Genomic DNA, 26,372 nt, shown 5'->3' with positions numbered 1-26,372 from the left:
AGGGCAGCCTTATTCCATCCACCATGGTAGGACACTTTACCACTCCAGGCCAGTAGCACGTACTCGGGAATCATTGTAGAACAAAGCATTGCAGTGTATGTTTGCTGGCATTCAAACAACATCCGTTCTTTATTTCTCTGTGTTATCCTCAGGAGAGTGATATCATTCATGGTCACCTGGTTGAAATAGCGTGCTTTTCTTAAGGGGACACTCAGAGGTGCTCGTTACTGCTGGGTTGTTTGCCTGTGGCTGAACAGAAATGTTCCCCGCAGTTAGCCACGGGGAGGAGGGAAGGATGAGGGGCTAGCCATGAGGTGGGGGGAGGCAAAATGCAACCTTAGAACGAAAGCACATGTGCTATGTATGTAATTTTAACAGCAAGGTTTACCGTGAAAGAGTGTACCCATTGTTCTATAAAATGTGTCTTTTTAAATATCACTGTCCCTTTTTTTTTCTCCACCAGCTGAATGTGTTTCAAGGATCACAGGATCTTCTCCTTCCCAGAGGCTAGTGAAGATTAGAAGGTGAAAAAAATGCACTCGCGATGAAATGTTCTCTGAACTTATGCTATCCTCCCACACTGACAGGGCACAGATGAATGCGTGGAGGCAGACAATGTCAGAAAAGCACAAAATGACCAGGAGGAGAGGTGGCGGGCTGAAGAGAGTAAGTGGCGGGCTGAAGAGAGGGCTGAAGCTGAAAGGTGGTGGCAGCATGATGAGAGGAGGCAGGATGCAATGCTGAGGCTGCTGGAGGATCAAACTAATATGCTCCAGCCTATGGTTGAGATGCAGGAAAGGCAGCAGGAGCACAGACCGCAGCTACAGCCCCTGTGTAACCAACCGCCCTCCTCCCCAAGTTTCATAGCCTCCTCACCCAGATGCCCAAGAATGTGGTGGTGGGGCCTCCGGCCACCCAGCCACTCCACCCCAGAGGATTGCCAAGCAACAGAAGCCTGGCATTCAATAAGTTTTAAAGTTTTAAACTTTTAAAGTGCTGTGTGGCCTTGTCCTTCCGTCCTCCACCACCCCTCCTGGTGCTTCTCTCCTTCACCACCCTGCCTGGGCTACCTTGGTAGTTATCTCCCTATTTGTGTGATGAATGAATAAAGAATGCATGAATGTGAAGCAACAATGACTTTATTGCCTCTGCAAGCGGTGATTGAAGGGAGGAGGGGAGGGTGGTTAGCTTACAAGGAAGTAGAGTGAACCAAGGGGCGGGGGGTTTCATCAAGGAGAAACAAACAGAACTTTCACACCGTAGCCTGGCCAGTCACAAAACTAGTTTTCAAAGCTTCTCTGATGCGCACCGCGCCCTCCTGTGCTCTTCTAACTGCCCTTGTGTCTCAACCTCCCACCCCGCCATAAACGTCTCCCCCTTACTCTCACAGATACTATGGAGTGCACAGCAAGCAGTAATAACAGTGGGGATATTGGTTTCGCTGAGGTCTAACCGAGTCAGTAAACTGCGCCAGCACGCCTTTAAATGCTCAAATGCACATTCTACCACCATTCTGCACTTGCTCAGCCTGTAGTTGAACAGCTCCTGACTACTGTCCAGGCTGCCTGTGTACGGCTTCATGAGCCATGGCATTAAGGGGTAGGCTGGGTCCCCAAGGATACATATAGGCATTTCAACATCCCCAACAGTTATTTTCTGGTCTGGGAATAAAGTCCCTTCTTGCAGCTTTTGAAACAGACCAGAGTTCCTGAAGATGTGAGCATCATGTACCTTTCCCGGCCATCCCACGTTGATGTTGGTGAAACGTCCCTTGTGATCCACCAGAGCTTGCAGCACTATTGAAAAGTACCCCTTGCGGTTTATGTACTCGGCGGCTTGGTGCTCCGGTGCCAAGATAGGGATATGGGTTCCGTCTATGGCCCCACCACAGTTAGGGAATCCCATTGCAGCAAAGCCATCCACTATGACCTGCACATTTCCCAGGGTTACTACCCTTGATATCAGCAGATCTTTGATTGCGTTGGCTACTTGCATCACAGCAGCCCCCACAGTAGATTTGCCCATTCCAAATTGTTTCCCGACTGACCGGTAGCTGTCTGGCGTTGCAAGCTTCCACAGGGCTATTGCCACTCACTTCTCAACTGTGAGGGCTGCTCTCATCTTGCCTCAGGGCAGAGGAAAGCAAGTCACAAAGTTCCATGAAAGTGCCCTTACACATGCGAAAGTTTCGCAACCAATGGGAATCGTCCCGGACCTGCAACACTATGCGGTCCCACCAGTCTGTGCTTGTTTCCCGAGCCCAGAATTGGCATTCCACAGCATGAACCTGCCCCATTAGCACCATGATGCCTGCATTGCCAGGGCCCATGCTTTGAGAGAAGTCTGTGTCCATGTCCTCATCACTCTTGTCACTGTGCTGCCATCGCCTACTCGCCTGGTTTCGCTTTGCCAGGTTCTGGTGTTGCATATACTGCTGGATAATGCGTGTGGTGTTTAATGTGCTCCTAATTGCCAAAGTGATCTGAGCGGGCTCCATACTTGCCATGGTATGGCGTCTGCACAGAAAAAAGGTGTGGAACGATTGTCTGCCATTGCCCTGACGGAGGGAGGGGCGACTGATGACATGGCTTACAGGGAATTAAAATCAACAAAGGGGGTGGCTTTGTGAGAAACAGAATGGCCCCCTCAAGGATAGAACTCAAAACTGGGTTTGGCAGGCTGTTGATTTCATGGAGGGAGGGAGGAGAAAATGAATACAAAACAAATCTGGTCTATTTCTTGTTTTGAGCCCCTTCATCTATCTTTATACATCTTGCTGGCAGCAGACTGTGCAGTACGACTGCTAGCCATCGTCATCTCCTGGGTGATCGGCAGAAGACAGTGCAGTATGACTGCCGGCCATCCTCTTCTGCTGGCTGCTGATTAAAAGACAGTGCACTGCCGGTAGGACTCAATCGCCATGAGATGAAACTTAAAAGGGAAATGACCTGGCTGAGTCACTCCCATGTTTGCCCAGGCGCCCCTGACCTCATCAAGGTTGGTTAAAAGAGCACCCAGGACTACGTCGACGACGGCTACCAGTTATACTGCACTGTCTGCTGCCAAAAGGCAATAAACTGCTGCTGTGTAGCAATGCAGTACCAAGTCTGCCAGCACCCAGGAGACACACGTTGACGGTGAGCTGAGCGGGCTCCATGCTTGCCGTGGTATGGCGTCTGCACAGGTAACTCAAGAAAAAAGGTGCAAAACGATTGTCTGCCCTTGCTTTCACGGAGGGAGGGAGGGAAGGGGGGCCTGACGATATGTACCCAGAACCACCCATGACAATGTTTTAGCCCCATCAGGCATTGGGATTTCTACCCAGAATTCAAATGGGTGGCGGAGACTGTGGGAACTGTGGGATAGCTACCCATAGTGCAACACTCCGGAAGTCGACGGTTGCCTCGGTACTGTGGACACACTCCACTGACTACATGCACTTAGAGCATTTGTGTGGGAGAACACACAATCGACTGTATAAAAACACTTTCTACAAAACCGACTTCTATAAATTTGACCTAATTTCATAGTGTAGACATATACTGGGACAGTGTGTCTGCCCGGCCCCAACTCCACCATGACTGGGGAGGCCAGTCTGGACACAAACTCACGATACCTGCCTCTACATTTAGGCACCTAAATAGCAGCGAGCTGATTTTCAGAGGGGCTGGGTGCTCCCAGTTCCCAGTGCAGTCAGATCCACTACCAGACAGTCCCAAATGGAAGCAGGTGAGGATCACACTTCGGAACTGGAATTGCTCATTCGATAAGTTGCATAAATTGGATCTAGTTGGCGCTAGTGAAAGGTGGTGGGACAACTCCCATGACTGGAATGTTGTTGTCATAGAATCGTAAAATATCAGGGTTGGAAGAGACCTCAGGAGGTCATCTAGTCCAACCCCCTGCTCAAAGCAGGACCAACACCAACTAAATCATCCCAGCCAGGGCTTCGTCAAGCCTGACCTTAAAAACCTCTAAGGAAGGCAATTCCACCACCTTCCTAGGTAACGCATTCCAGTGCTTCACCACCCTCCTAGTGAAAAAGTTTTTCCTAATATCCAACCTAAACCTCCCGCACTGCAACTTGAGACCATTACTCCTTGTTCTGTCATCTGGTACTACTGAAAACAGTCTAGATCCATCCTCTTTGGAACCCCCTTTCAGGTAGTTGAAAGCAGCTATCAAATCCCCCCTCATTCTTCTCTTCGGCAGACTAAACAATCCCAGTTCCCTCAGCCTCTCCTCATAACTCATGTGCTCCAGCCCCCTAATCATTATTGTTGCCCTCTGCTGGACTCTTTTTAATTTTTCCACATCCTTCTTGTAGTGTGGGGCCCAAAATTGGACACAGTACTCCAGATGAGGCCTCACCAATGCTGAATAGAGGGGAACGATCACGTCCCTCAATCTGATGGCAATGCCCCTACTTATACAGCCCAAAATGCTGTTAGCCTTCTTGGCAACAAGGGCACACTGTTGACTCATATCCAGCTTCTCATCCACTGTACCCCTAGGTCCTTTTCTGCAGAACTGCTTCCGAGCCATTCGGTCCCTAGTCTGAAGCAGTGCATGGGATTCTTCCGTCCTCAGTGCAGGACTCTGCACTTGTCCTTGTTGAACCTCATCAGATTTCTTTTGGCCCAATCCTCTAATTTGTCTAGGTCCCTCTGTATCCTATCCCTTCCCTCCAGCGTATCTACCTCTCCTCCCAGTTTAGTGTCATCTGCAAACTTGCCGAGTGTGCAATCCAAGCCATCCCCCAGATCATTAATGAAGATATTGAACAAAACCGGCCCCAGGACTGACCCTTGGGGCACTCCACTTGATACCGGCTGCCAACTAGACATGGAGCCGTTGATCACTACCCGTTGAGCCTGACGATCTAGCCAGCTTTCTATCCACCTTATAGTCCATTCATCCAGCCCATACTTCTTTAACCTGGTGGCAAGAATATTGTGGGAGACCATATCAAAAGCTTTGCTAAAGTCAAGGAATAACATGTCCACTACTTTCCCCTCATCCACAGAGCCAGTTATCTCTTCACAGAAGGCAATTATGTTAGTCAGGCATGACTTGCCCTTGGTGAATCCATGCTGACTGTTTCTGATCACTTTCCTCTCCTCTAAGTGCTTCAGAATTGATTCCTTGAGGACCTGCTCCATGATTTTTCCAGGGACTGAGGTGAGGCTGACTGGCCTGTAGTTCCCAGGATCCTCCTTCTTCCCTTTTTTAAAGATGGGCACTACATTAGCCTTTTTCCAGTCATCCGGGACCTCCCATGATCCCCATGAGTTTTCAAAGATAATGGCCAATGGCTCTGCAATCACAGCCGCCAACTACTTTAGCACTCTCGGATGCAGCGCATCCGGCCCCATGGACTTGTGCTCGACCAGCTTTTCTAAATAGTCCCGAACCACTTCTTTCTCCACAGAGGGCTGGTCACCTCCTCCCCATGCTGTGCTGCCCAGTGCAGTAGTCTGGGAGCTGACCTTGTTCGTGAAGACAGAAGCAAAAAAAGCATTGAGTACATTAGCTTTTTCCACATTCCCTGTCACTAGGTTGCCTCCCTCATTCAGTAAGGGGCCCACACTTTCCTTGACCTTCTTCTTGTTGCTAACATACCTGTAGAAACTCTTCTTGTTACTCTTAACATCCCTTGCTAGCTGCAACTCCAAGTGTGATTTGGCCTTCCTCATTTCATTCCTGCATGTCTGAGCATTATTTTTATACTCCTCCCTGGTCATTTGTCCAATCTTCCACTTCTTGTAAGCTTCTTTTTTGTGTTGAAGATCAGCAAGGATTTCACTATTAAGCCAAGCCGGTCGCCTGCCATATTTACTATTCTTTCTACACTGCAGAAAAACCTGAGAGTCTCTGGATTAAGTTGAGAAGTGTGAGCAACAAGAGTGATGTCGTGGTGGGAGTCTGCTATAGACCACTGGACCAGGGGGATGAGGTGGACGAGGCTTTCTTCAAGCAACTCCCAGAAGTTACTAGATTGCAGGCCCTGGTTCTCATGAGAGACGGGGATGATTTGTTCCTGCACCCTCAATAAGGGTTCTTTAAAATACAGCCAGCTCTCCTGGACTCCTTTCCCCCTCATGTTATTCTCCCAGGGGATCCTGCCCATCAGTTTCCTGAGGGAGTCAAAGTCTGCTTTTCTGAAGTCCAGGGTCCGTATTCTGCTGCTGTCCTTTCTTCCCTGTGTCAGGATCCTGAACGCGACCATCTCATGATCACTGCCTCCCAGGTTCCCATCCACTTTTGCTTCCCCTACTAATTCTTCCCGGTTTGTGAGCAGCAGGTCAAGAAGAGCTCTGCCCCTAGTTGGTTCCTCCAGCACTTGCACCAGGAAATTGTCCCCTACACTCTCCAAAAACTTCCTGGATTGTCTATGCATCGCTGTATTGCTCTCCCAGCAGATATCAGGGTGATTGAAGTCTCTCATGAGAACCAGGGCCTGCAATCTAGTAACTTCTGTGAGTTGCCTGAAGAAAGCCTCGTCCACCTCATCCCCCTGGTCCAGTGGTCTATAGCAGACTCCCACCACGACATCACTCTTGTTCACACTTCTCAACTTAATCCAGGGACTCTCAGGTTTTTCTGCAGTTTCATACCAGAGCTCTGAGCAGTCATACTGCTCCCATACATATAATGCAATTCCCCCACCTTTTCTCCTTTAAACATGAGTTTATGAAAAATAGATTCTGTCAAACTAACTGGATAGCGTTTTTGATGAGATTGCAAGTTTGGTTGATAAAGGTAATAGTGATGACCTAATAGACTTCTGTAAGGCATTGGACATGGTACCAAATGACATTTTTAGTAAAGAACTGGAATGATGTAAAATTAACATGGCACACAGTAAATGGATTAAAAACTGGCTGCCTGATAGCTCTCAACATGTAACTGTACATGGGGAATCGTCATCAAGCAGGTCTGTTTCCAGAGGGATGCTGTAGAGATCAGTTCTTGACCTACACTATTTAACATCTTTATCAATGACCTGAAGAAAACATAAAATCATCCCTGACAAAGTTTTCAGATGACACAAGAATTGGGGGAGTGGCAAAGAATGAAGGGTTGCTGATTCCAGTCACTCTGGATTGCTTGATAAATTGGGCGCAAGCAAACAATATGTGCTTTAATATGGCAAAAGGTAAATGCATACTTCTGGGAACAAAGAATGTCGGCCGTACTTACAGGATGAGGGACAGTACCCTGGGAAGTAGTGACTCTGAAAAAGGTTTGGGGTGAGGTGTGCTGTGGTGGATAATCAGCTGAACGTGAATAAATAAGTGCGCTCTTCAGTCTAGTAGAGAAAAGTATAAAACGATTCCATGTCTGGCAGTTGAAGCTAGACAAATTCAGACTGGAAATAAGGTGTAAGTTTTTAATAGGGAGAGTAATTAGCCATTGGAACAATTTACCAAGGGTTGTGGTGGATTCTCCAGCACTAACAATTTTAAAATCAAGATTGGATTTTTTATTTTCTACCAGCTCTGCTCTAGGAATTAGTTTGGGGCAGGTCTCTGGCCTGTGCTGTACAGGAGGTCGGACTAGATGGTCACAATGGTCCCTTCTGACCTTAGAGTCTATGAATCTATGGAAGAGCAGCTGTAGCTGTGGTAGGGGAAGCAACGCATGCCTCAAAATATCACTGTATTGCTGTGGGGCATTGCTTGGAATTTGCTTCAAAATGCTTATGCAAGTGTGGTGCAGTTTGAAGGGGGAGGGCTAACCAGGGAAAGAAGGTAACTGTTTACAGCTGACTGATTCATGATGAGGGCATGGGAGGAAGTGGGTCATTTTATTTGCTTCTGCGGGAGTGGGGGAATTGGTGGCTTTTAAAACAGGAAAAAAGTATGAGTCCAGATCTTCAGGCCTCTTTGGAAGCATTTGTGTTGTAGCCTCGTCTCTCAAATCTTTCCCACTGTTTCCACAAGGCCCAGGTCACCGCAAGTTGGGCACCGCAAATCAGTGGACTCTTATGACCTTAATCTCTCTGTGCTTCAGCTCCCCCTCCTTAAAATGGGGCTAATACCCACTCAATTCCCAGGTGAGCTAAACGCATTCCTCTTTGAGAAGCACTCAGACACTGTAGTGATGAACCCAGGCGGTAATTATCAATTCTGTCGCTGGAGCAGGGTTTGACTAGGCAGCAGGAAATAAGATCTGGGGGTACCCACTGAACAGTGAGAAAATGAACTATTGAACAGCTGCTCACACAATGAGCACTGTCCCTCCTGTGCCCTGAATGAGGCAGGGAGCCTGTGGAAAAGTACTGTGTGACTGGAATCAAGGACTGTATCAGAATGCATACATGAAAGGGGGCCGAATTTAAGTTGCATGGATGGACCTTAATTCCAGCATTTCCTCAGTGCTCAACTCTGCAACCTTAATGTTCTTTTAATGTAATATTTGTATGTGCAAGAAATACATTGACCAATAGATCCCTGGGACATGGAACTGGGCACATTTCTGAAATCAGGAAATCCAACAGAGACCATTTTTGTGAGCTATAAACACTGGTTCCCTTCCCTTGTATTCATATGCAACGTTCCCATGCAGCTCTGTAGAGACTCACAGATCACCACAGGCTCTTGTGTGATGTACTGGGAGTTAGCCACACTTTCCATGCAGTGGCTCCTTCCACAAGGTATGAAATTGTCAAGCTAAGTCCATCTCCCTGGGTTCCATTTACACACGGACAGCCTGCCAACAGGACTGTGGGAAACCATTTATTTGGACAAACTCTTGATGTGGAGACATTTCAGTAAAACAGGCATAAAATAAAACTAACTGGTAAAATGGATCTTGGTTACAGAGTAAAATAGACTGCAACATTGGCATCATCAATGGCCTTCCTTTTCGAAGCACGACTTCATAGCAAGAGCACCACTGGGAACACTGAATGAAACTTCTCCAAGCCAATCCACGTCTTCAGCGTGGTCTTGGCAATTACTGTGTAAACATATAGGGCAGATATCACCCAGGTGAGGGTAGCACCTTTGTTTGTTACCATATCTGATCCCAAACCCACTGAAGCTAATGGCAATCTTTCCATTGACATCACTGGAGTCTGCATCAGTATATACTACAATGTGCCTTGACAGATTTTCCAAAGGATATTTTGGAACACAACAGATCATAAGATCACAGGTGGGATTTCCAGCTTTGTTACATGGGAATGAGATTAGCTAGCACAGGAGCACTGTTACCTTGTTCCTCCACTGTTTCCCCCTCTGGTTATTCTCCAACTCTTTTTAAGTAAAAAGGTCCAATGGGATTGGATTTATGCCCCGTTGAATCCCATTGATATGGATGGGAGTGTGTGGGGGCCAGCTGTGCTTCATCACCTCCACTTCTGCCCTGGGAGAAATGGGTGTGCTGAACAGAGTCTAACCCATGGCACTGAGAGCCGCTTGCGCTTTGGACCCATCTCCGGCACCGAGATGCTGAGGATGGTTTTAAAGCCCATTTGTCCCCCACTAGAGCAGGAGATGTGAAACAAACCTGCCAGCCATGACCATGATCCTACCTCTCTACTGGCCAGAGAGATGTTGGCACTTTAAAGTTTAACCTTAAACACGGCACTGGTGAGGCCCCTGGAGAACGGGGCAAGCAAAGAGCTTTAATTTGAATAAAGAAAACCAAAATTTTGTATGTAAAGTGTGTGATCAATCTTGTAAAACCGGGCAAGTTCTTAGTGGTCTTCGTCTCATCATAATTCACCCCAGGGATCTGTATGTGTTCTGAAGGCTAGTAGCTAGGCTGCCCCTGTGTTTGTCTGCTGTGGGGACTCAGAGGCTGGGGAAGGCAATTCAGACCCAAGGGGAAGAAAAGGGAGCTCCAAGCAGGGGCAGGGGGTTGTGCACAGACAGACTCTGGCACTATGGCTTTATATAGAAAAACAAGTTCATCAAGAATATTGCTAACTTTTTCATTTTTAAGAGACGCAAAGCATACACAGCCTGTCCTCTGGGCTGGGGGAGGTCCTCCCTGCAGCTCAGTCAACAGCGATCTTCCTGGAGACTGTTTGGTAGAAGACGCCTCGTAGCAGGGAGTTGTAGTCAGGCACTCGGAAGAGGTGGCGCTCCCCATAGGCCACATCGTACTCTGTGGTCTTCCCAGTAACAAGGACCTGGAGGTTGGACTCGTGGGCTTGGCTGCCTACCGCCAGCACGTATATCTCAATGTCCTCCCGCTGAGCCTCCTGCACTGCCCTCTCTATGTCACTTCTCGTGATCCCTTGAGAGTTGCCATCTGAGAAGATCAGTACCCTTTTCTTGGCGCCAGCCCGGGAGGACTGCCGGTACAGGTTGGTGACATACCGGAGGGCGGCACTGACATCTGTGGCATCATTCATGAACTCCATGTCATCAATCACGTCGGCGATCACTGTGTAGTTCTGCAGAAACTGTGCCTCTAGTTTCTGCTGGGTCTTGCCGCTGTACTGGACGACGGAGACGCGCACAGAGTCCTCCGAAGGCATGTGCGCTGTCAGGAACCGCTCCGCCTGCCGCTTCACGAACTTCTTGCTGAGCTCAAAGTTCCGGCTCCCCACACTGGTGGAGCTGTCCACCAAGAGAGTGATGTCAGCTGGCTCTGTGAAGGTGACTGCATCGAGAAACGTTCTTTGTTATTTGCATGGCTTATCCTCCCTAATTGCTCCCCTTCCCCATCAAGAGTCCAGTGGACTCATTGGTTGTCTCAGGCTTCCTGCTACTGAAGACTCAATGAATTTTGAGTCTTTGCCTCTATGCTCTTCTATCTATGCTTCCCTGGGTTTCATCTCACACTTTATCTTGCTCTTGTCTATTGGCTTCTCTCGGGTAGATTCTCAGGTCTGTATGTAGCTTGAAAAACCTATAGTCATTTAAACACACTAGGCTGTTTTCCTTGCCCTCCTGCTTCCTTTTTCGTCTAGGAGCGTGAATGCCTTCTGGGGCTCTGATTTGTTTGATCCAGCAACCTCCATCCTGAGTCTAAGGATTTTTTTACTTACTTTTAGCTTTAGGGTGTTCTGGATTAAACTCCACATTAAAAAAATACCCTTTTCTAAAGTTTGCTAATTTCTGTACCTTTCCCTCCCCAAGAATTCCGACCCTAATTCCGCCGTGGTCATTATTATGCCGTGGTTCACCTGTGGCTGCTTTCTGAAGCAACTTCTGGGTGTCACTTAGGACTAAACCAAGAATGGCCAGAGAATAGTCACAGCTCCAGCTGCTCTGAAGGCAACTATTCAGTCTTCTCTAGCCCTCACTCCACTGTGTCATTTGTCCAGCGAGTCTGCAGGTAGCCAAATTCCTCCATGATCACTGTTGACCTAGCTGCCTCTTCCTCACCATGGTGTGCTCTCCATCGGGGCCAGCAGTACAGCCCGGCAAGCCTACAGTCATCTTTTGGACTCAGAGACAGATCCTGCTGTGTGGTCCTCTCCACTCAGAAACTGCATCTCAGATTCCCTGGCACCTCCTTGGCACAGTGCTCCGCCCCCACCTCTGTGCCCCCACCTGCCCTCCTTCCTGGGCTGCCTCTCACGAGTCGGAAATACTCACTTGTGCAGTTGTAGTCTGGACATTTCTTCTCTGCAAGAGAAACAAGCAAAACAAACCACCTTAAATCGTTCCCCTCCCTCAGGAAGGGTATTTCTTGTCTAGCCCCCAGGCCGATGGTGTCCTCCTGGCACCCCGGGATTGGAACATTCAGTCGATGCAGGGCACCATCCCCCAGAGCTCCATGCAGTACGCGGCGTTTATAGCCAGATCCGCAGGAGCGGGCTGGGGCTCCCTGCTGCACACCCGCCGCCTGTTAGTCACCATGGCACAACACAGTGCTATTGCCAGATGCCACAGGATGGCTCTCCCTGATGGTAGTGGCGTCCCCAGGGCAGTCGCCCCTCGTTTGATTGCACAGTGCCATGCTGGATTTCATGGGCAGGCCGGACGCGACGCCTAGCACCACTGCCAGGTGCGCCAGCTCTTCTGCTCCCCGAGTGGCGGAGAGTGAACCCCACAGCTGCGGTGCAGCTTGGTGGTCCCTGTGGCTAGGCGGCAGTGACTGATCCTCAGGGACAGGCCAGGAGCCCAGGAAGGACTCAGGGAGGGGCCGGGCTGCAAGCTGAGGCTCCCTCTGTTCCAAGAGGAGGCAGAGTGTGTGTCTAGCTGGGTACGTGCCAGCTGGCAGTGCTAAAGAAACAACCCTACCGGAGCCTAGCACTCGAGCGTGGGCATGCCAGAGCAGGTCGGGGAGTGGCGGGCGGGGCCTCGCCTTGAGAAGGGAGCTCTCCACTGGACCTAGAAATGGGTCTCAGGAAGGGCTGGGCTGTCCCAAGGCTCAGCGTGGGTGTGCAGGGCGGCAGGGAGATTATAGAGTTACCCCAAGCCCACAGTCGTGCTAGGGTACCTGGATTGCAGTGCCAATGTCTAGAGTAGGCCAATACCACCCCCCCACCATCAGCAAATGGGCACGGAAGGACCGGAAGGCCCTGGTATTTTTAGTCAGGGATTGGTCCTGCTTTGAGCAGGACTAGATGACCTCCTGAGGTCCCTTCCAACCCTGATCTTCTCTGAGTCTATGATTTCGACCATGATTTCCAGGAAGACTTTACCACAGCCTCCAGTTTTGTGCCTGTGTTTTTAAACCTGCAATTAACTGTGGGCACATTTGACAGCACTTGGGCGGGTAATTGCTGGATTTAGTGGTGAAATCACATTGCTGTGATTTCTTATTTGTACTGTGATAGCGCTCAGAGCCTGGACTAGCTTGAGGCCCCCCTGTGCTAGATGCTGTGTGAATCTATTAGACAGTCACCTCACGGCACAAAGAGGCAGGTACACAACTGAAAAGTGCTTTCGAATCACAGGGTCTAACTGCAGTGCTACGTCCTGCCAGTGCAGTGTATTGTCAGAGGGCCACTGTCTGCTAAAAAATCCCTTGGCTGGAGAGAGGCTGGCAATTTCGAAACATCTAGAGATTGTTGTTATTGATTTACCCAAAGTCCGAGACATTTCAAAATGGTAGAACCCCTCATTTATCAGACTCCTGAATCACCTCCGTTCCCCTGACTTCAGAACACAGGCTGCTCCCTTTTGGAATAACAGCTGAGAACATGATCAGCTGGGACCTGATCAGGCCGTGACCACCCCTCCCCCATTAGCCCCCCGGCTCCCATTGCGTATTGCCCCCCAGCATCACTTCTGGCTCTCCAGCAACACTACAGACGGGTAAGCAGCACGTGGACACCATCCCACAGCAAGGCCAGCGGAGGACGCTCACCCACCTCGGCAGATATATGAGGTGACGTTCTGGAGGAACGCGTCATCCAGCAGCTCAGCATAGTTGTCCACTGAAACAGACCGTCCTGAGTGGAGGGATGTGCCTTCACACGCAATGACACCGAGCTGCTCCGAGTTAGGGGATGCTCGGAAGATGTCACCTATGCCCAGGGAAACAACCTACGGGGCAAGCACAGATTCGTTACTGGTGTTTAACGGGTTGGTTGTCACTCTGTCTCTCTGTATTACGGTGGTGCCCAGGTGCCTTCAGTCAGGCTCCGGCTCCCACTGGGCCAGGTGTGGCATGCACTGTATGAACATGAAGAGTTTTCTAATGAAGATGACCGGCAGCCAGGCAGGGAAGAGGGGTGTGATCCCAGCACACACATCACATACACACCAGTAGACGGAATTAATCGCTAAGTGCTCATCAGTTGCACTGACACGAACTCTCGCTGTCTTGGTGGTTTGAGCTAGCGTGCTCTGGCACCAGGAGTGTGGGCGTCAGCTGCATCCGCGTCTGCCTAGACGGTCACTACTGCTCAGAGCAAGGCTGCCCTCTTCCTCTAGGGACCCTCCCTTCTTGGGAAGCACCAGCTAGCCTCAGGCCCAGGCTTGCCTACCTGGGTGTTGATTTCACAGAGCGAGGAGAGCGGGGTGAGGTCCCGCAGCGTGTCAGACCGCCCGTCTGTGATGACGATGGCCACCTTCTTGTCGGAGGCAAACCGCGACAGCAGTTTCTCCTTGGTGAACTGAAGGGCCTCCCCAGTGTAGGTGCCACCCGCTATCCAGTTCAGATTCTTCACGGCCCTGCAAACAAGCGGCAAAGGGAGGTCAGAGCTAACAGGCCCTGGTCCTAGACGATCCTCTCCCCCTAGACTTCAGAAGTCAGATGAGTTCACAGCTGGGAATGAGCTGCTTTTGGGGCTGATGTGCTGGCATTACAAGACAAGAGGGGTTTGCTAGGCTGCTCTATATTTCATGGCTAAATCACCAGCGAAAGCAAAGACTTCTGCTCCCAGGTGGAAAGGACTGTCAATCTTAATCTGGGAGAGCAAGTAGGGGGTTTGGCCTTCCCTGGCACAACTTCTTGCATCCACACCACGGAGAGGGCTTTATAGCCCTGTGTAGTCCGTACATGCCAGCCAAGGGTATAATCTCTTGTAAATGGCTCATGATATGACGAAGAGCCAAGCACTTGTGGAGATGGACACGGCTCAGAGCTGTCACTGCAGGATGGGGTTGATTGGGTGTGTTGTCAGGCCGAGCTAAGGAGAAATACAGTCGCTAGGGACTGTGGAAATAGCATGCCACCCACCTCTGACCACCACCCCCTGCCTTTCGTCTCAGCCCATGGGGACAGGCCCTCCAACGCCCCGCTGCTGACTCTGGGTGTGTCCCCACAGGGCGGGGAGGGCTGTGACACACACACAGGTAAGATGCAATTAGTGTGGTGCTGCTTATTCCCGCAGCAGGACTCAGCGATGCAGGACCCGGGCGGTGCTACGTGCAGGACCGTAACTGCTCGGTCTGGCCCTGGCGCTGGTCTCTGAGCGGCTGGCCGAAGCCCAGCTCTCAGGCCTATCGACTTACTCCTTCAAGGCTCCGATGTTGTCAATGTTGGCATCGCCCATAGCCACCAGCTCCTGGGTGTTGTCATGGCTGTACTGCACGACACCCACTCGGGAATCCCCCGGTTCAAACTGTTGAGCAATGGTGAGACATGAGTGGAAGCTGTGACCAAGGTAGGAATTTTCTGTCATATATTTAAGAGTTATCTGCATGATTCTGTACCTATCACCTGGGACCAGGGAAGCTGCTTGTCCGATATTAAGCTGGATAGTCCTCTTCTCGTCGGGCGTGTCCCCCATCCAGTACTGGGACAAAATAGGACATGGTTCTGTCCGGTATTGGATGGGGGCACCGCTTCACCCCCTCTGGCTCTTAAAAATCCCCCCCGGTCCTTGCAGGGTGAGCATATACACACTGACACACCGTTGGACGGGGGCAGGCCCACGCTGTTCCTGGAAGGCCCCGAATGTCCGGTTTTCCAGGGACACGTGAGTGGCCCCCCCTACCTTGGCATCCATTGTGGGGGAAAGAATTCGTGTTCTCCGTAGGCCACGGGAGATCAGCCTAGGGACTTGAGACACAGAGACAGTAGGACTCCCAAGGACTGACGATTAACTCCTCGCTGCAGACGCAGCTGAACGTGGGAACACAGCCCAGCTGGGTCCAGAGAACAAAGAGGTGTAGAGCTGAGCTCTCAGGGTACATAGCAAAGAAAAACTCACGGCTGGTCTGTGCCAGCTGATTTGGGCCTGAGGGGCTCAGGCTGCGGGTTTCACTGCTATGTAGACTTCCTGGATTGGGCTGGAGCCTGAGCTCTGGGACCCTCCCACCTTGCAGGGTCCTAGAGCCTGGGCTCCAGCCGAGCCTGGAAGTCTACCCCGCAGTGACACAGCCCTGCAGCCCGAGCCCCACAAGCCTGAGTTGGTTGGCAGAGGCCAGCTGTGGGTGTCCGAGAGACACTGGCCTCACCTGGAACTGACAGACAACAAGACAGAGAAAGGAAACCAAGATGGTTCCTACAGCAGCATGGGTCAAGGGAGCGCTGGCGTTAGTCAGTACAGATGATGTCTAACCTTTGCTTCTCTCTGCTAAGCGAAGGGTTCTGTAGCCAGGTGCCCAATAGATGGTGACCTGGTTTTGAGACGGCTGCCGAGTGTCACTGCAAATATACGCTGGGAGCCCTGTACCCAAAGGAGGCGGGAAACAAGCCTCTGGTAGGACTCTGGCATGGCTGGACTCACTGCAAGGAGCCATGGAGAGCGACAGGGATTGCTGGCACCCGAAGGCCCAGCTTCAGAGCTGTGGAGGCCAGGGCCTGCTCCATGGAACTGTGTGGGTCCTTAGGGCCTGGCACACTAAACAGGTCACTGCCAAGGGACAGGTTACAGGCTGGTGCATTGACCAGACCCGGTGGATCTGTGACAAACATCGTCACCCACATGTCAGCGAGAGGGTAATGCATCACGGGGCCCAGAGGCAGCTCAGAAAGACCCGGCTGGGGACCCATTTTGTGCCTGCAGTGCCTAGGGATGCTGTGGCTCCGGCCTGCTCAGGAAGCCCCTACACATCATCACTGACCCAGAATGAGTGGAGGGAGGGCCCCACTCCCAGGCCCATCCCCTGCTGCTGGGGAGGAGAGGGCTCGCCATTACAAGTCCAGGTCTATACTCAGCAATGGGATCTCCCCTCCTCTCCTTCTTCGATACTAAACTTCGATACTTGATACTAAACTGGGAGGAGTGGTAGATATGCTGGAGGGCAGGGATAGGATACAGAAGGACCTAGACAAATTGGAGGATTGGGCCAAAAGAAATCTGATGAGGTTCAATAAGGATAAGTGCAGGGTCCTGCACTTAGGACGGAAGAACCCAATGCACTGCTACAGACCAGGGACCGAATGGCTAGGCAGCAGTTCTGCAGAAAAGGACCTAGGGGTGACAGTGGACGAGAAGCTGGATATGAGTCAGCAGTGTGCCCTTGTTGCCAAGAAGGCCAATGGCATTTTGGGATGTATAAGTAGGGGCATAGCGAGCAGATCGAGGGACGTGATGGTTCCCCTCTATTCGACATTGGTGAGGCCTCATCTGGAGTACTGTGTCTAGTTTTGGGCCCCACACTTCAAGAAGGATGTGGATAAATTGGAGAGAGTCCAGCGAAGGGCAACAAAAATGATTAGGGGACTGGAACACATGAGTTATGAGGAGAGGCTGAGGGAGCTGGGATTGTTTAGCCTGCAGAAGAGAAGAATGAGGGGGGATTTGATAGCTGCTTTCAACTACCTGAAAGGGGGTTCCAAAGAGGATGGCTCTAGACTGTTCTCAATGGTAGCAGATGACAGAACGAGGAGTAATGGTCTCAAGTTGCAGTGGGGGAGGTTTAGATTGGATATTAGGAAAAACTTTTTCACTAAGAGGGTGGTGAAACACTGGAATGCGTTACCTAGGGAGGTGGTAGAATCTCCTTCCTTAGAGGTTTTTAAGGTCAGGCTTGACAAAGCCCTGGCTGGGATGATTTAACTGGGAATTGGTCCTGCTTCGAGCAGGGGGTTGGACTAGATGACCTTCTGGGGTCCCTTCCAACCCTGATATTCTATGATTCTATGATTCGTTTTGTTCCAGCTGGACAGATGGAGGCGGCCAGGAAGGGCGTTAAACCACCTTTGTGCTTCCCTGAATCTTAGCCTGGCCCCGGCATAACTTAGAGCAGCGTTGGACGGTGTTTTTGCGTCCGTTTGGCTGCCACAAACTCCTAGAGGCCACGGTGGCAGCTGAGAGTGGTCTCAGCACAGCAGCCCCCTTCCCACACTCCTCTCCCAGGCACTGCCCCCGCACTTCCCAGGACATCTACATGCGGCTTAGGGGCTTAACGGCAGGAACCCATGTTTGAACCTCTCGGCCACAAGTGCATTAGCTAGGGAGCTTTGTAGACTCAAAGGGAGCTGGAACGGATCTCCCCGTTCATCCAATCCAGCCACCCAGAGAGCGTTCCTCAGAACAAGTCCCCTAAGAATTGGCTATTCTGAGGCAAGGGAGACATGCCCATGGCAAAGAGTTCTGGAGAGTGCAGGATTGGTATGTTGTATTAGGAGTTTCGGCTGCCGCTGCTCTGCTCAGCTGGGAAGGAGCCCCCTGTAGTTACATGTGATTTACCAGCTGAGCCTTATGTTGTCAGCATACAAGTGAGGAGCGTTTGCCTGGTGTGTGAGTCTGCACCGGGTGGGGTGGCTCAGTCCCTCCATTCTGCAGGGGAGGGAGATTTGTATGTGCACACAGTACACGTCCCCTTGAAAACTCACCTTCACACGCTCATCTTTGCTCAGCCTGTCAATGACTTTAATGATGAAATCCTTGGCAATCTGGAAGTTCTGCAGGCCGATACTCTCCGAGCTGTCCAACACGAAAAGCACATCGATGGGGCCGCATTTACACTCTGCAGCAAAGCACAGACCCAGAGGGATGTGTGTTAGACAGCCTGGCTGCTTTGACACAGCATCGTGCAGCTTGCACGAGCCCGTGGAGTGACAGCCGGTGTCAGTCCATAGTGACATGTTCGCTTTGCCAACAGAGAAGATGTAGCCCAAAAGCAAGCAGCAAAATCACCACACGTAGGATTGGAGATTTAGTTAGCTAGTTATTCCTTTTGATTTCCCCATGGCCTCTCCTGACCTTTAAATGTTCTACCCAGCTTATTAGACACACAGGCAACATTTCAAAGAGCCCAAACTGCACTAACCAGGTCCCTTACAATTCTCATTTCTTCCAGCTAGCTCTCCTCTAGGGCCCGGTCTCAGCTACAGATTCACTGGGCCATCTGGGTTTGGTGGGGAAGCTCCACCATTGGAAAACAATTTTCCTCACCCACCCCCTGCTTCCCCCTCCCGCCTTTGGGTTCCTAAACCACTCCATCAAGACACTGTAAAGGGAAGCGAAATGGCAACTCCCTCATCCCAGGGAGGGGAGAGGAGGGGAGGGGAGGATGCGGCAGATCTGGATTTACATGTGCAGAACTGCTGTCTCTTTCAGTAGAGAAATGGTGGGAAAAGGTCTCCCAGAGCATTGCTGGCCATGGGTCATCTGGACAGTTATCTTCTAGAGATACAGCACAGATGCATGCTGGCCTCCTTATTGCGAGTGCCGGAGGCCCTCAAGCTTTCCCTGCTACAATTCCTGCCTGGTTCCGAGGCTGTGTTCTCTGAGCTCTTTCGGCACGATCAGACTGAATTGCCTGGCTAGTTACTGTGGCTTCAAGTACTGGGGCAGGAAGGAGTGGGATGGAAAGGAGCAAAAGAACCAGGAAACATTCCCAAAGAGTTTGTAAAGTGACACTCACCGCAGCAAGCTGGAAGAAAGGGAGAGAGAGAGAAAGTTAAAGCAGAGTGTACTGAATGTTCTTCCCCACAATAACTCAGGCAGTACAACTGCAAGAGCTGCCATGAAATATTACAGCATGAGTGATGGACACAAGGACATAGCAAAATTATAATGTCTCCATTCAATGCTTCCCTCACATCTGGTGCATTTCAAAACATCTCCTAGGTTCAGAACGTGCACGTTCCGCAGCAGGCCTAAGCACCAGCTAGGCAAGAGAGGTTTTAATGAAAAGATTGACGAGCCTCAGGGAATGTGTGTGGAGAATAAATTACTACCAGATGATACCAAAACAGAATCTTTCAGGGAGTACCCAAACACATGTCTGCAATTCAGTGGACTGGCCAATCATTTTCTAAACAGAAGAGGAGGTTTTAGAATAGACTGTGTACAAGGAATCCTGCTTACTTGTGCTGAATACGGGCTGGGAAATGTTAGTTCAAATTTAAAAAAACCAAACCCATGCTGTCACCATGCACTGAAAACTTTCCCAAACACTGTAGATAGCGTCTCTTATCACATTCTGCAGGTTTGGATGCATTAGGTATTAGAAAGTTTGAAACAATTTACTTGGCCAAGTTCCTTTCTTAGGTACAGTGATTTATTACTTTTAAAAATATAAATAAAGGATAAACCCAGAAAGATGAAGCAATTGTCAGTCAGGGTGCAGACTGCAAACTCAGCTCCCCAAACACTGTGAATCCCTTGCTGGCCAGGGTAACTGAGCACTACATGAAAGGCAAACAACATCATACTCTCTGGTAGTCACAGTAAGAGACGTTAAATCCCTTTTTTAATGAAAAATATTAAGGGCTTGATTTTCAAAGTCAGAGGCATTCAAAAATACATGCACAGATGTGCACATAATTTGTATGTGCAGTTACTAGGAGCACGCACAAATCCGGTGTTTGCATGTGCAATTCAGGTATTTGCATGTGTCTCACTGGCCACCACCAAATACCTGATTTGCACATGCAGTTGCAAAAATGGTATGTGTAAATTACACATGCCTTTGCACACAAGGCATTAAAAATCAAGCCCTGGCAGTCTGGGTGGCACAGGGGTTGCCTTACGGAGGGCAGTATACAAGTGTGAGTGTCTGCATTTTCAGATGCTCTCCCAGCTGCAGATAGTGTTAGACCATGGCTGAGTTGCCAGACCCTCTGGCATGTTGGACAGGAATGGTGCCTGCTTCTCCATCTCTGACCCTTCTGCAGTGACTAGTCCCACGGTTCATTGTGGGTGACAAGTGGCAGAAGCTGGTATCACCATGGGTGACTCCTTGACAAAGTAGCGATGCCTAGATTTTCCACCCGTGCCATTTCACTCCACCCAGCTAAGTGGAGGACGAGGGTCTGAAAGCAGGGCCCTCACGACCCAGTGCTGTCAGGGGACTGGCTGGCACACCAGGATGGCTGACCTGCGACCCTGGGGTCGTTCTCCGTCTGCTTTGGGCACAGGAGCGGGTCTGAGCGGAAATGCGCCAAATAATGGGCTTTGGGCTCTACTCTGGCAGCACGTGGGCACTGCGGGGTCCACCCAGAGGCAGGCGTGCTGGCCCCAGGCTCCCTTCAACCCCAGGGGGTCAGAGCTGTGCTCTGCCGTGCACTGGGGTGGCCAGCATGGCCTCACGATGCAGCATAGCTGCCGCGGCTCAGGAGCTGGGCACGCACCACGCTTCCCTGGGCTTTGCTCAGGTTTTCACCTCAGGCAAGAATCTGTTTAAGACGTTTCCCTCTTTTCACGGGGGTTTTCCTGCAGCAACACTGGCCGTCATGTGGGCTTGTCTGGCAGGTCACTACCCAGGGGCCAGTCCCAGATCAAGGCCTTGCAGGTGGCTAGCTGGCTTGGCAGGCTGCCTGCCTTCCCAGACCGACCAGGAGCGGGATACTCACAGCACATTTTCATGATGATGTCTAAAATTTCACATTCCTGAAAAGAAAGGAAAAGAAACGCTGAAGGGCCAGGTGCAGACTGACTCCCGCCCCTGCCCTGCCAGGAGCGACTGCTGCCCTGTGTGAGCGTCACAGACGGCTGCACCTGCAGCCTGGGCATCTGCTAGACAGCCGAAAGGGGAATGAGCTGCAGGGGGCATTTCTGAGTCCACAGCAGGTGACCGTCACCGCTCTGGAGAAAATCGATAAGATCCGTTGCACAGGCCAATGGCAGAGACTATGTGGCCGTTTCCATCTTGCTTTATCACTGAAGCAATGGATCTTACACCCTGGACACGTCTGGCCACTCCCTCCCCTCTCTGGCAGTGAGTGGAGCAGAAGTAGTGTCCCAATCGCAGCATATGCGACAAGCTCATTAGTGTACCAAGAAGTCATTAATCTCTGTGAAATCACAGTCAAAGGCTGCCAGTTCTATTACAGTGGGCAGGTTTCATGGAACCCACATTGATGCTAAGGGGTGAGGTATATGCTTGTTGTGCCCTCCTCAGTGGGAGGAAACCCAGGCCCTTACAGCTGCTGGGTCCCAACAAAACACAGGGCTTCAGACTGGTGGAAAAGACCGATTGGAATTACTGGGAGGGCATGCGGGGAGGAAGACACAACTGGGTTTGGCCTCCTTCTGGATAAGCCCTGGAGTTTACACAGCCCTACTGGGGACTTGCCCTGCACATGATGCTGTCTAAGAACCTTCTAAAGGAACATGGTTCCCCTCAAGCCATAGCACAGGGCAGCTGAAAGACAGAGAAGGAAAGCAAGCAGTGCACACAATCGGTGTCACTCACATCTGGTCCTGTAGGCCCCGGGGGTCCGGGAGGTCCCTGTCAAACCAAGCATTGAAAAGACGGGTAAGAGAGGAGCCAGAGCTTTCTGCAGTTCTCTCCGGACTATCTGCTGTTAAACAACACAGAGCAGAGTCTGGAAAAGCAGCGTCGCTCCCAGGACTCAGCTGCTGGAGCTGAGCTCTGAGCAGGTCCATCTGCCTGTCTGAGCAGGCCCATGGAGCCAAGCCACAAGGTAAATCATCAGAAGCACTTTCCCAAACCACTCCAGCTGTGTAATGAGGAGCCATTTGCTGTGGCAGCTCCCAGCTTCTGTGCACCAGCCTTATCCACGTTCGCCAGACGAGGTCAGAAATGCACTGCTAAAAAGAGTGGAGTTTCTGCGGTGGGAGGGAACGTCCCCTCCATCTCTGTCAGAGCCATGGCACCCTCCTCCCTCTCCCCCTAACATCAGAGCCAGTGGCCAGCTAGGACTGGGCATGCTTCCAGGTCTGGTGGTACCACTCTGCCAGTGGCTGGAGCTTGACCACTGAGCAGCAGCAGCCCCTCCCGCTGCCTCGGGGCAGGTCACTGGCTAGCCTTCTCTGCCCAAGGATTGGGCTCCTTTGGGATCCCCAATGTGAATCAGCTTTCCAGCTGTACAAACACAGTAGAGACAAGGCTGTGCAGGAAACTCCTGGAGACCAGCCCCAGGCGCGGGTACAGTGCTGACCTCCCCTAGCCACCTCGTGGGCCGCGATGGAAGAACCTGGGCTCCGCTCAGGACCTTGCCGCAAGAAGACATTCGGGGCCACCTCTGGGCCCCATGAATGCCGGGGCACCGTGGGCGCAGGGGCTGCAAACACCAGCATTCAGCTTTGGGAGAGTTTTGCTCATTTTCCCAGGAGGGCAGGGCAAGTGAGGAGTTGGGCCCTTGGCTCTCATCACCCTCCCACAGGCTGTATTTATCAGCTGGGCTCAGATGCCCTAGTGAAGGCATGTTCTGCATTATAGCATTGGCTAATTCAGGCAAGGGCCTATATCCCATCTTCACTGGCCTCCATCTGAATTCTCCTCTTCAGTAGAGAATCTGCTTACCCAGGGGAAAAGGAGACATTTATTTTACGCATCAGAGTCAGTGTGAGGTTGCCATAGGCACATGGAAAACTGAACTGGATGTGTTTGGGTATGTGTGGTATAACAGTGGCCCCGCTGTGATCCGTCGGTGCAGCAACATGGTAGAATTCATGCACAACGTACAGTTAGCGCTGGGTGGAATTTTCCACTGGGATGGTTTTCTCTGAGGGAGTTTTCCACTGGGATGGTTTTCTCTGAGGGAAACTACTCAAAATGTAGTTTCTGCTTCACTGAAATGTTCTATGAGAAAATTTCAACTTTGCCAAAACCCACTGTTTTTCTGTTGCAAGTAACGTAACAAACTATTTGGCTTCTGATAGGTTCAACCCAAACCCCCAAGTTTTCAACACAAACTCATTTTGCTGACCTGACCCAAAGCATTCCATTTTGAGTCCGTTCAACCTTAAACTACATTCCTTATTGTGGTGTATGCCTCCTGGGAGTTGTATTTCAAGCCCCTATTCTCTCCTATGGGTGGGGCTCGCAGGCGGACATCTCTTATGAGACAATGCAGACTCTCCACTGACCAAACTGTGTGGTATATCACTGGAGTTGCAAGACTGTGGGTGCATCCCGGGAGCTGCAGTACAACCAGGGGAATGGCCCATAGGGGATAATGGAGGCATCAGGCTCCCAAATGACAACTCCCATGAGGCAATGCGCAAAAATGGTGAAACGTGATTTAACGTTGCACCGAAGTGTTTCTAGTCAGTTTGCAAACTGAAATAAAATGTTTCTATTCTGGGAATGTCTCAATGATTCGTTTTGATCGACAATGCTGGAAAGAAATGTTTAGACAGTTCTGAATCAAAATTTTTCGGAATAGTGTGTTTTGTGAAAATTTTTGATATTTCAATATTTCGTCACAATTTGGGACGCAAACAATTGTGGAAATACTGGAATTTCCTGTGGCACCGACATTCAAAATTTCGCTAAGCGCCGCTTCGAATGTCTGTTATAGAGTTCATAGAGCTCTGTCACTGCTCAGGGCTTCAGGCGCTCACAACCGGGTTCAAAACTGGACACAACAATCTCTGTCAAACTGGCCTGCAGTTCACCACAAGCAGGTCAGAAGAGCAGATCAGAAAGCTCCCAGTGGCCCTAGCTCCTTGGTGCTCTGCCCCCTCCAGTCTGCTGTGCTTTTCAAGACAAACTCTTTCACAGAGCTGGGTTACTTACCGGGGGGCCTTCTGGGCCTCGGTGACCCTTGGCCCCTTTAACGCCTTTGGGACCAGGGTTGGGATTCTGGAAGAAAAGAAGGTGCCATTACTGAGGGACGAGACTGCAGTGGCATTGTCAGCTCTGCTGGGTTACCGGGATCGTTCGTGGGACTTCGGGAGCTATGACTGACTTTGGCCCCACACGTCACCCACCCTGGGAGCGTTTTATAGAGCACTTTCCACTTGCAGACACACAGCATTATTATCTTGATTAAATGATATGTGATTTTTGTTGCCAACTAAGAATACACCAAAACAAGGACTTCTGAAAGACCACTGCAAAAGCCCCAAGTCTGGATTGTGTTTTTAAAACCAATGGCCAAATCATGGCCGGTGGAGCCTATTTCCAAAGAAGGCCAGCGTATTACCTCCAGGATGCCCTCCTACTGGCACTGGTGAGCACTCACACGAGTAGATTTATAGCACGTGGGCGACACAAGTTGTGCCCTGTCAGTTATTATTGTGCTGCTATAAACTGTGGAATAGACTAACACCAACATGGCAAAGTTCAAGTTATACCAACAGGAGCATGTACTAATTAGGGCCAGTGTCTATATCTCCTGGTGCCACAAGTAATCCTTGTGTGAGTAGCCCCAGTGAAGACAGTGAGGTAAATTGAATGAGCAAGGGGTGCAGGATTGGCTCCTCAGCTTTCCCCGCGTAACCTCTGACTACACTAGATCAACCAAACTGCTGAAGTCAGATTTGCAAAAGCACATTCCCCCAGATCAGTCTGACTGACAGCAGCTGCCCCAGTCCTCACCAATGTTTAGCCCAGTGCAATTTGAAATTGATTCATGAGAGATGAGGTTGATAACCAAACTAAACTGTAGCACCGAAGGCCCATGGCAGTAGGATTAAAGCTACTTGATAACTTCCACAGTGAAAAACAAGTCATGAGAGGGCAGATCCATGGGAGACACCAGTCCTGACTGTACAATGTCTCCTAGTAAATCTGGCATGTCCGATGTGGCCAGCAGGCCAGATGGAAGTGTGTGTGTATTTTGAAATGATTTGCACATGTCCTCTGGGCTTTGGAGGGGTGCCTCTTAAACACCTGCATAGAAATAGTGGCCACAGCCAGGGTGAAGGCTCTGCTCTGTCAGCCTGGGCATTTTCTTTCTGGCCAGGCTGCTTTCTGAAGCTTGTCCTTAGAGATGGAAAACAGGCCCCATGGGGGAAAAGCAAATGAATCTGAAGCATGATCTGCTTTCTCTGTCCTGCCCATGGCGGGGAGCGAAGGGACCCTTGGGAGAGGGGCTGCCTGGCTGTTGCTGAGCTCCTGGGCTGAGCACCCTGCCGGCACCAGCCGGGGTCAGTGCTTTCGCCTCCAGCGTTTCTCATCTCTGGCTCAGGGAAAGCGCCCCTGATTGTGCTGACGGGGCATGTGGACCTTGTCACAAACCAACCTTCTCACTGGCCTCTGAACCCATAAACACCCCTGCCGTGTTCAGCTTGCTCCTGATGGGCTGAATTTCAGTCTCTGCTGGGGCTGCTGATAGTTAGTCTAGCAGCCCAAGGGATAGCTACCTTCAGCTCCTCACATTGACCCCTGGCTCTCAACCTTTCCAGACGACTGCACCCCTTTCAGGAGTCTGATTTGTCCTGTGTACCACCTGGTTTCATGTCACTTAAAAACTACCAGCTTACAAAATCAGACATAAAAATACGAAAGTGTCACAGCGCACTATTACTGAACAATTGCCGACTTTCTCATTTTTGCCATATAATTATAAAATAAATCGTTGGAATATAAATACTGTACTTACATGTCAGTGTATAGAGTATGTAGAGCAGTATAAACAAGTCATTGCATAAAATCTGAGTTTGTGCCGACTTCACTAGTGCTTTTCATGTTGCCTGTTGTAAAACTAGGCGAATCTCCAGATGAGCTGATGTACCCCCTGGAAGACCTCTGTGTATCCCCTGGGGTACATGTACTCCTGCTTGGGAACCACTGGCGTATTCATGTTGATGGCGCATCAACAAACACAATGGGCCACGCAAGAAGCTTATCTCCACCTGATGAACTTTCCTGTGGATGTTCTAGCTAGGATATGGGTAATGGCTTTGCTATGAATGG

The 26,372-nt window shown here is 50.5% G+C and overlaps 1 protein-coding gene across 1 annotated transcript in view; it reads right to left on the bottom strand.

The window, feature by feature from the left end:
• Window positions 1-8,728: 8,728 nt before the first annotated feature.
• COL6A1 (collagen type VI alpha 1 chain) overlaps window positions 8,729-26,372 on the bottom strand; it is a 69,849-nt gene continuing 52,205 nt past the window's right edge. The window contains exons 26-35 of the mRNA XM_073306924.1: window positions 24,249-24,314; window positions 21,957-21,992; window positions 21,115-21,151; window positions 19,182-19,190; window positions 18,148-18,281; window positions 14,874-14,983; window positions 13,904-14,090; window positions 13,286-13,460; window positions 11,562-11,591; window positions 8,729-10,620 (exon numbers count right to left, since the gene is read on the bottom strand). Of these exons, the coding sequence (XP_073163025.1) occupies window positions 10,010-10,620; window positions 11,562-11,591; window positions 13,286-13,460; window positions 13,904-14,090; window positions 14,874-14,983; window positions 18,148-18,281; window positions 19,182-19,190; window positions 21,115-21,151; window positions 21,957-21,992; window positions 24,249-24,314 (1,395 nt within the window). The 3' untranslated portion in view covers window positions 8,729-10,009. The remainder of the gene's footprint in view (window positions 10,621-11,561; window positions 11,592-13,285; window positions 13,461-13,903; window positions 14,091-14,873; window positions 14,984-18,147; window positions 18,282-19,181; window positions 19,191-21,114; window positions 21,152-21,956; window positions 21,993-24,248; window positions 24,315-26,372) is intronic.

This window comes from Lepidochelys kempii, chromosome 11 (assembly GCF_965140265.1).
Source record: "Lepidochelys kempii isolate rLepKem1 chromosome 11, rLepKem1.hap2, whole genome shotgun sequence".
NCBI lineage: Eukaryota > Metazoa > Chordata > Testudines > Cheloniidae > Lepidochelys > Lepidochelys kempii.
This window is presented reverse-complemented; position numbering and strand designations above follow the sequence as displayed.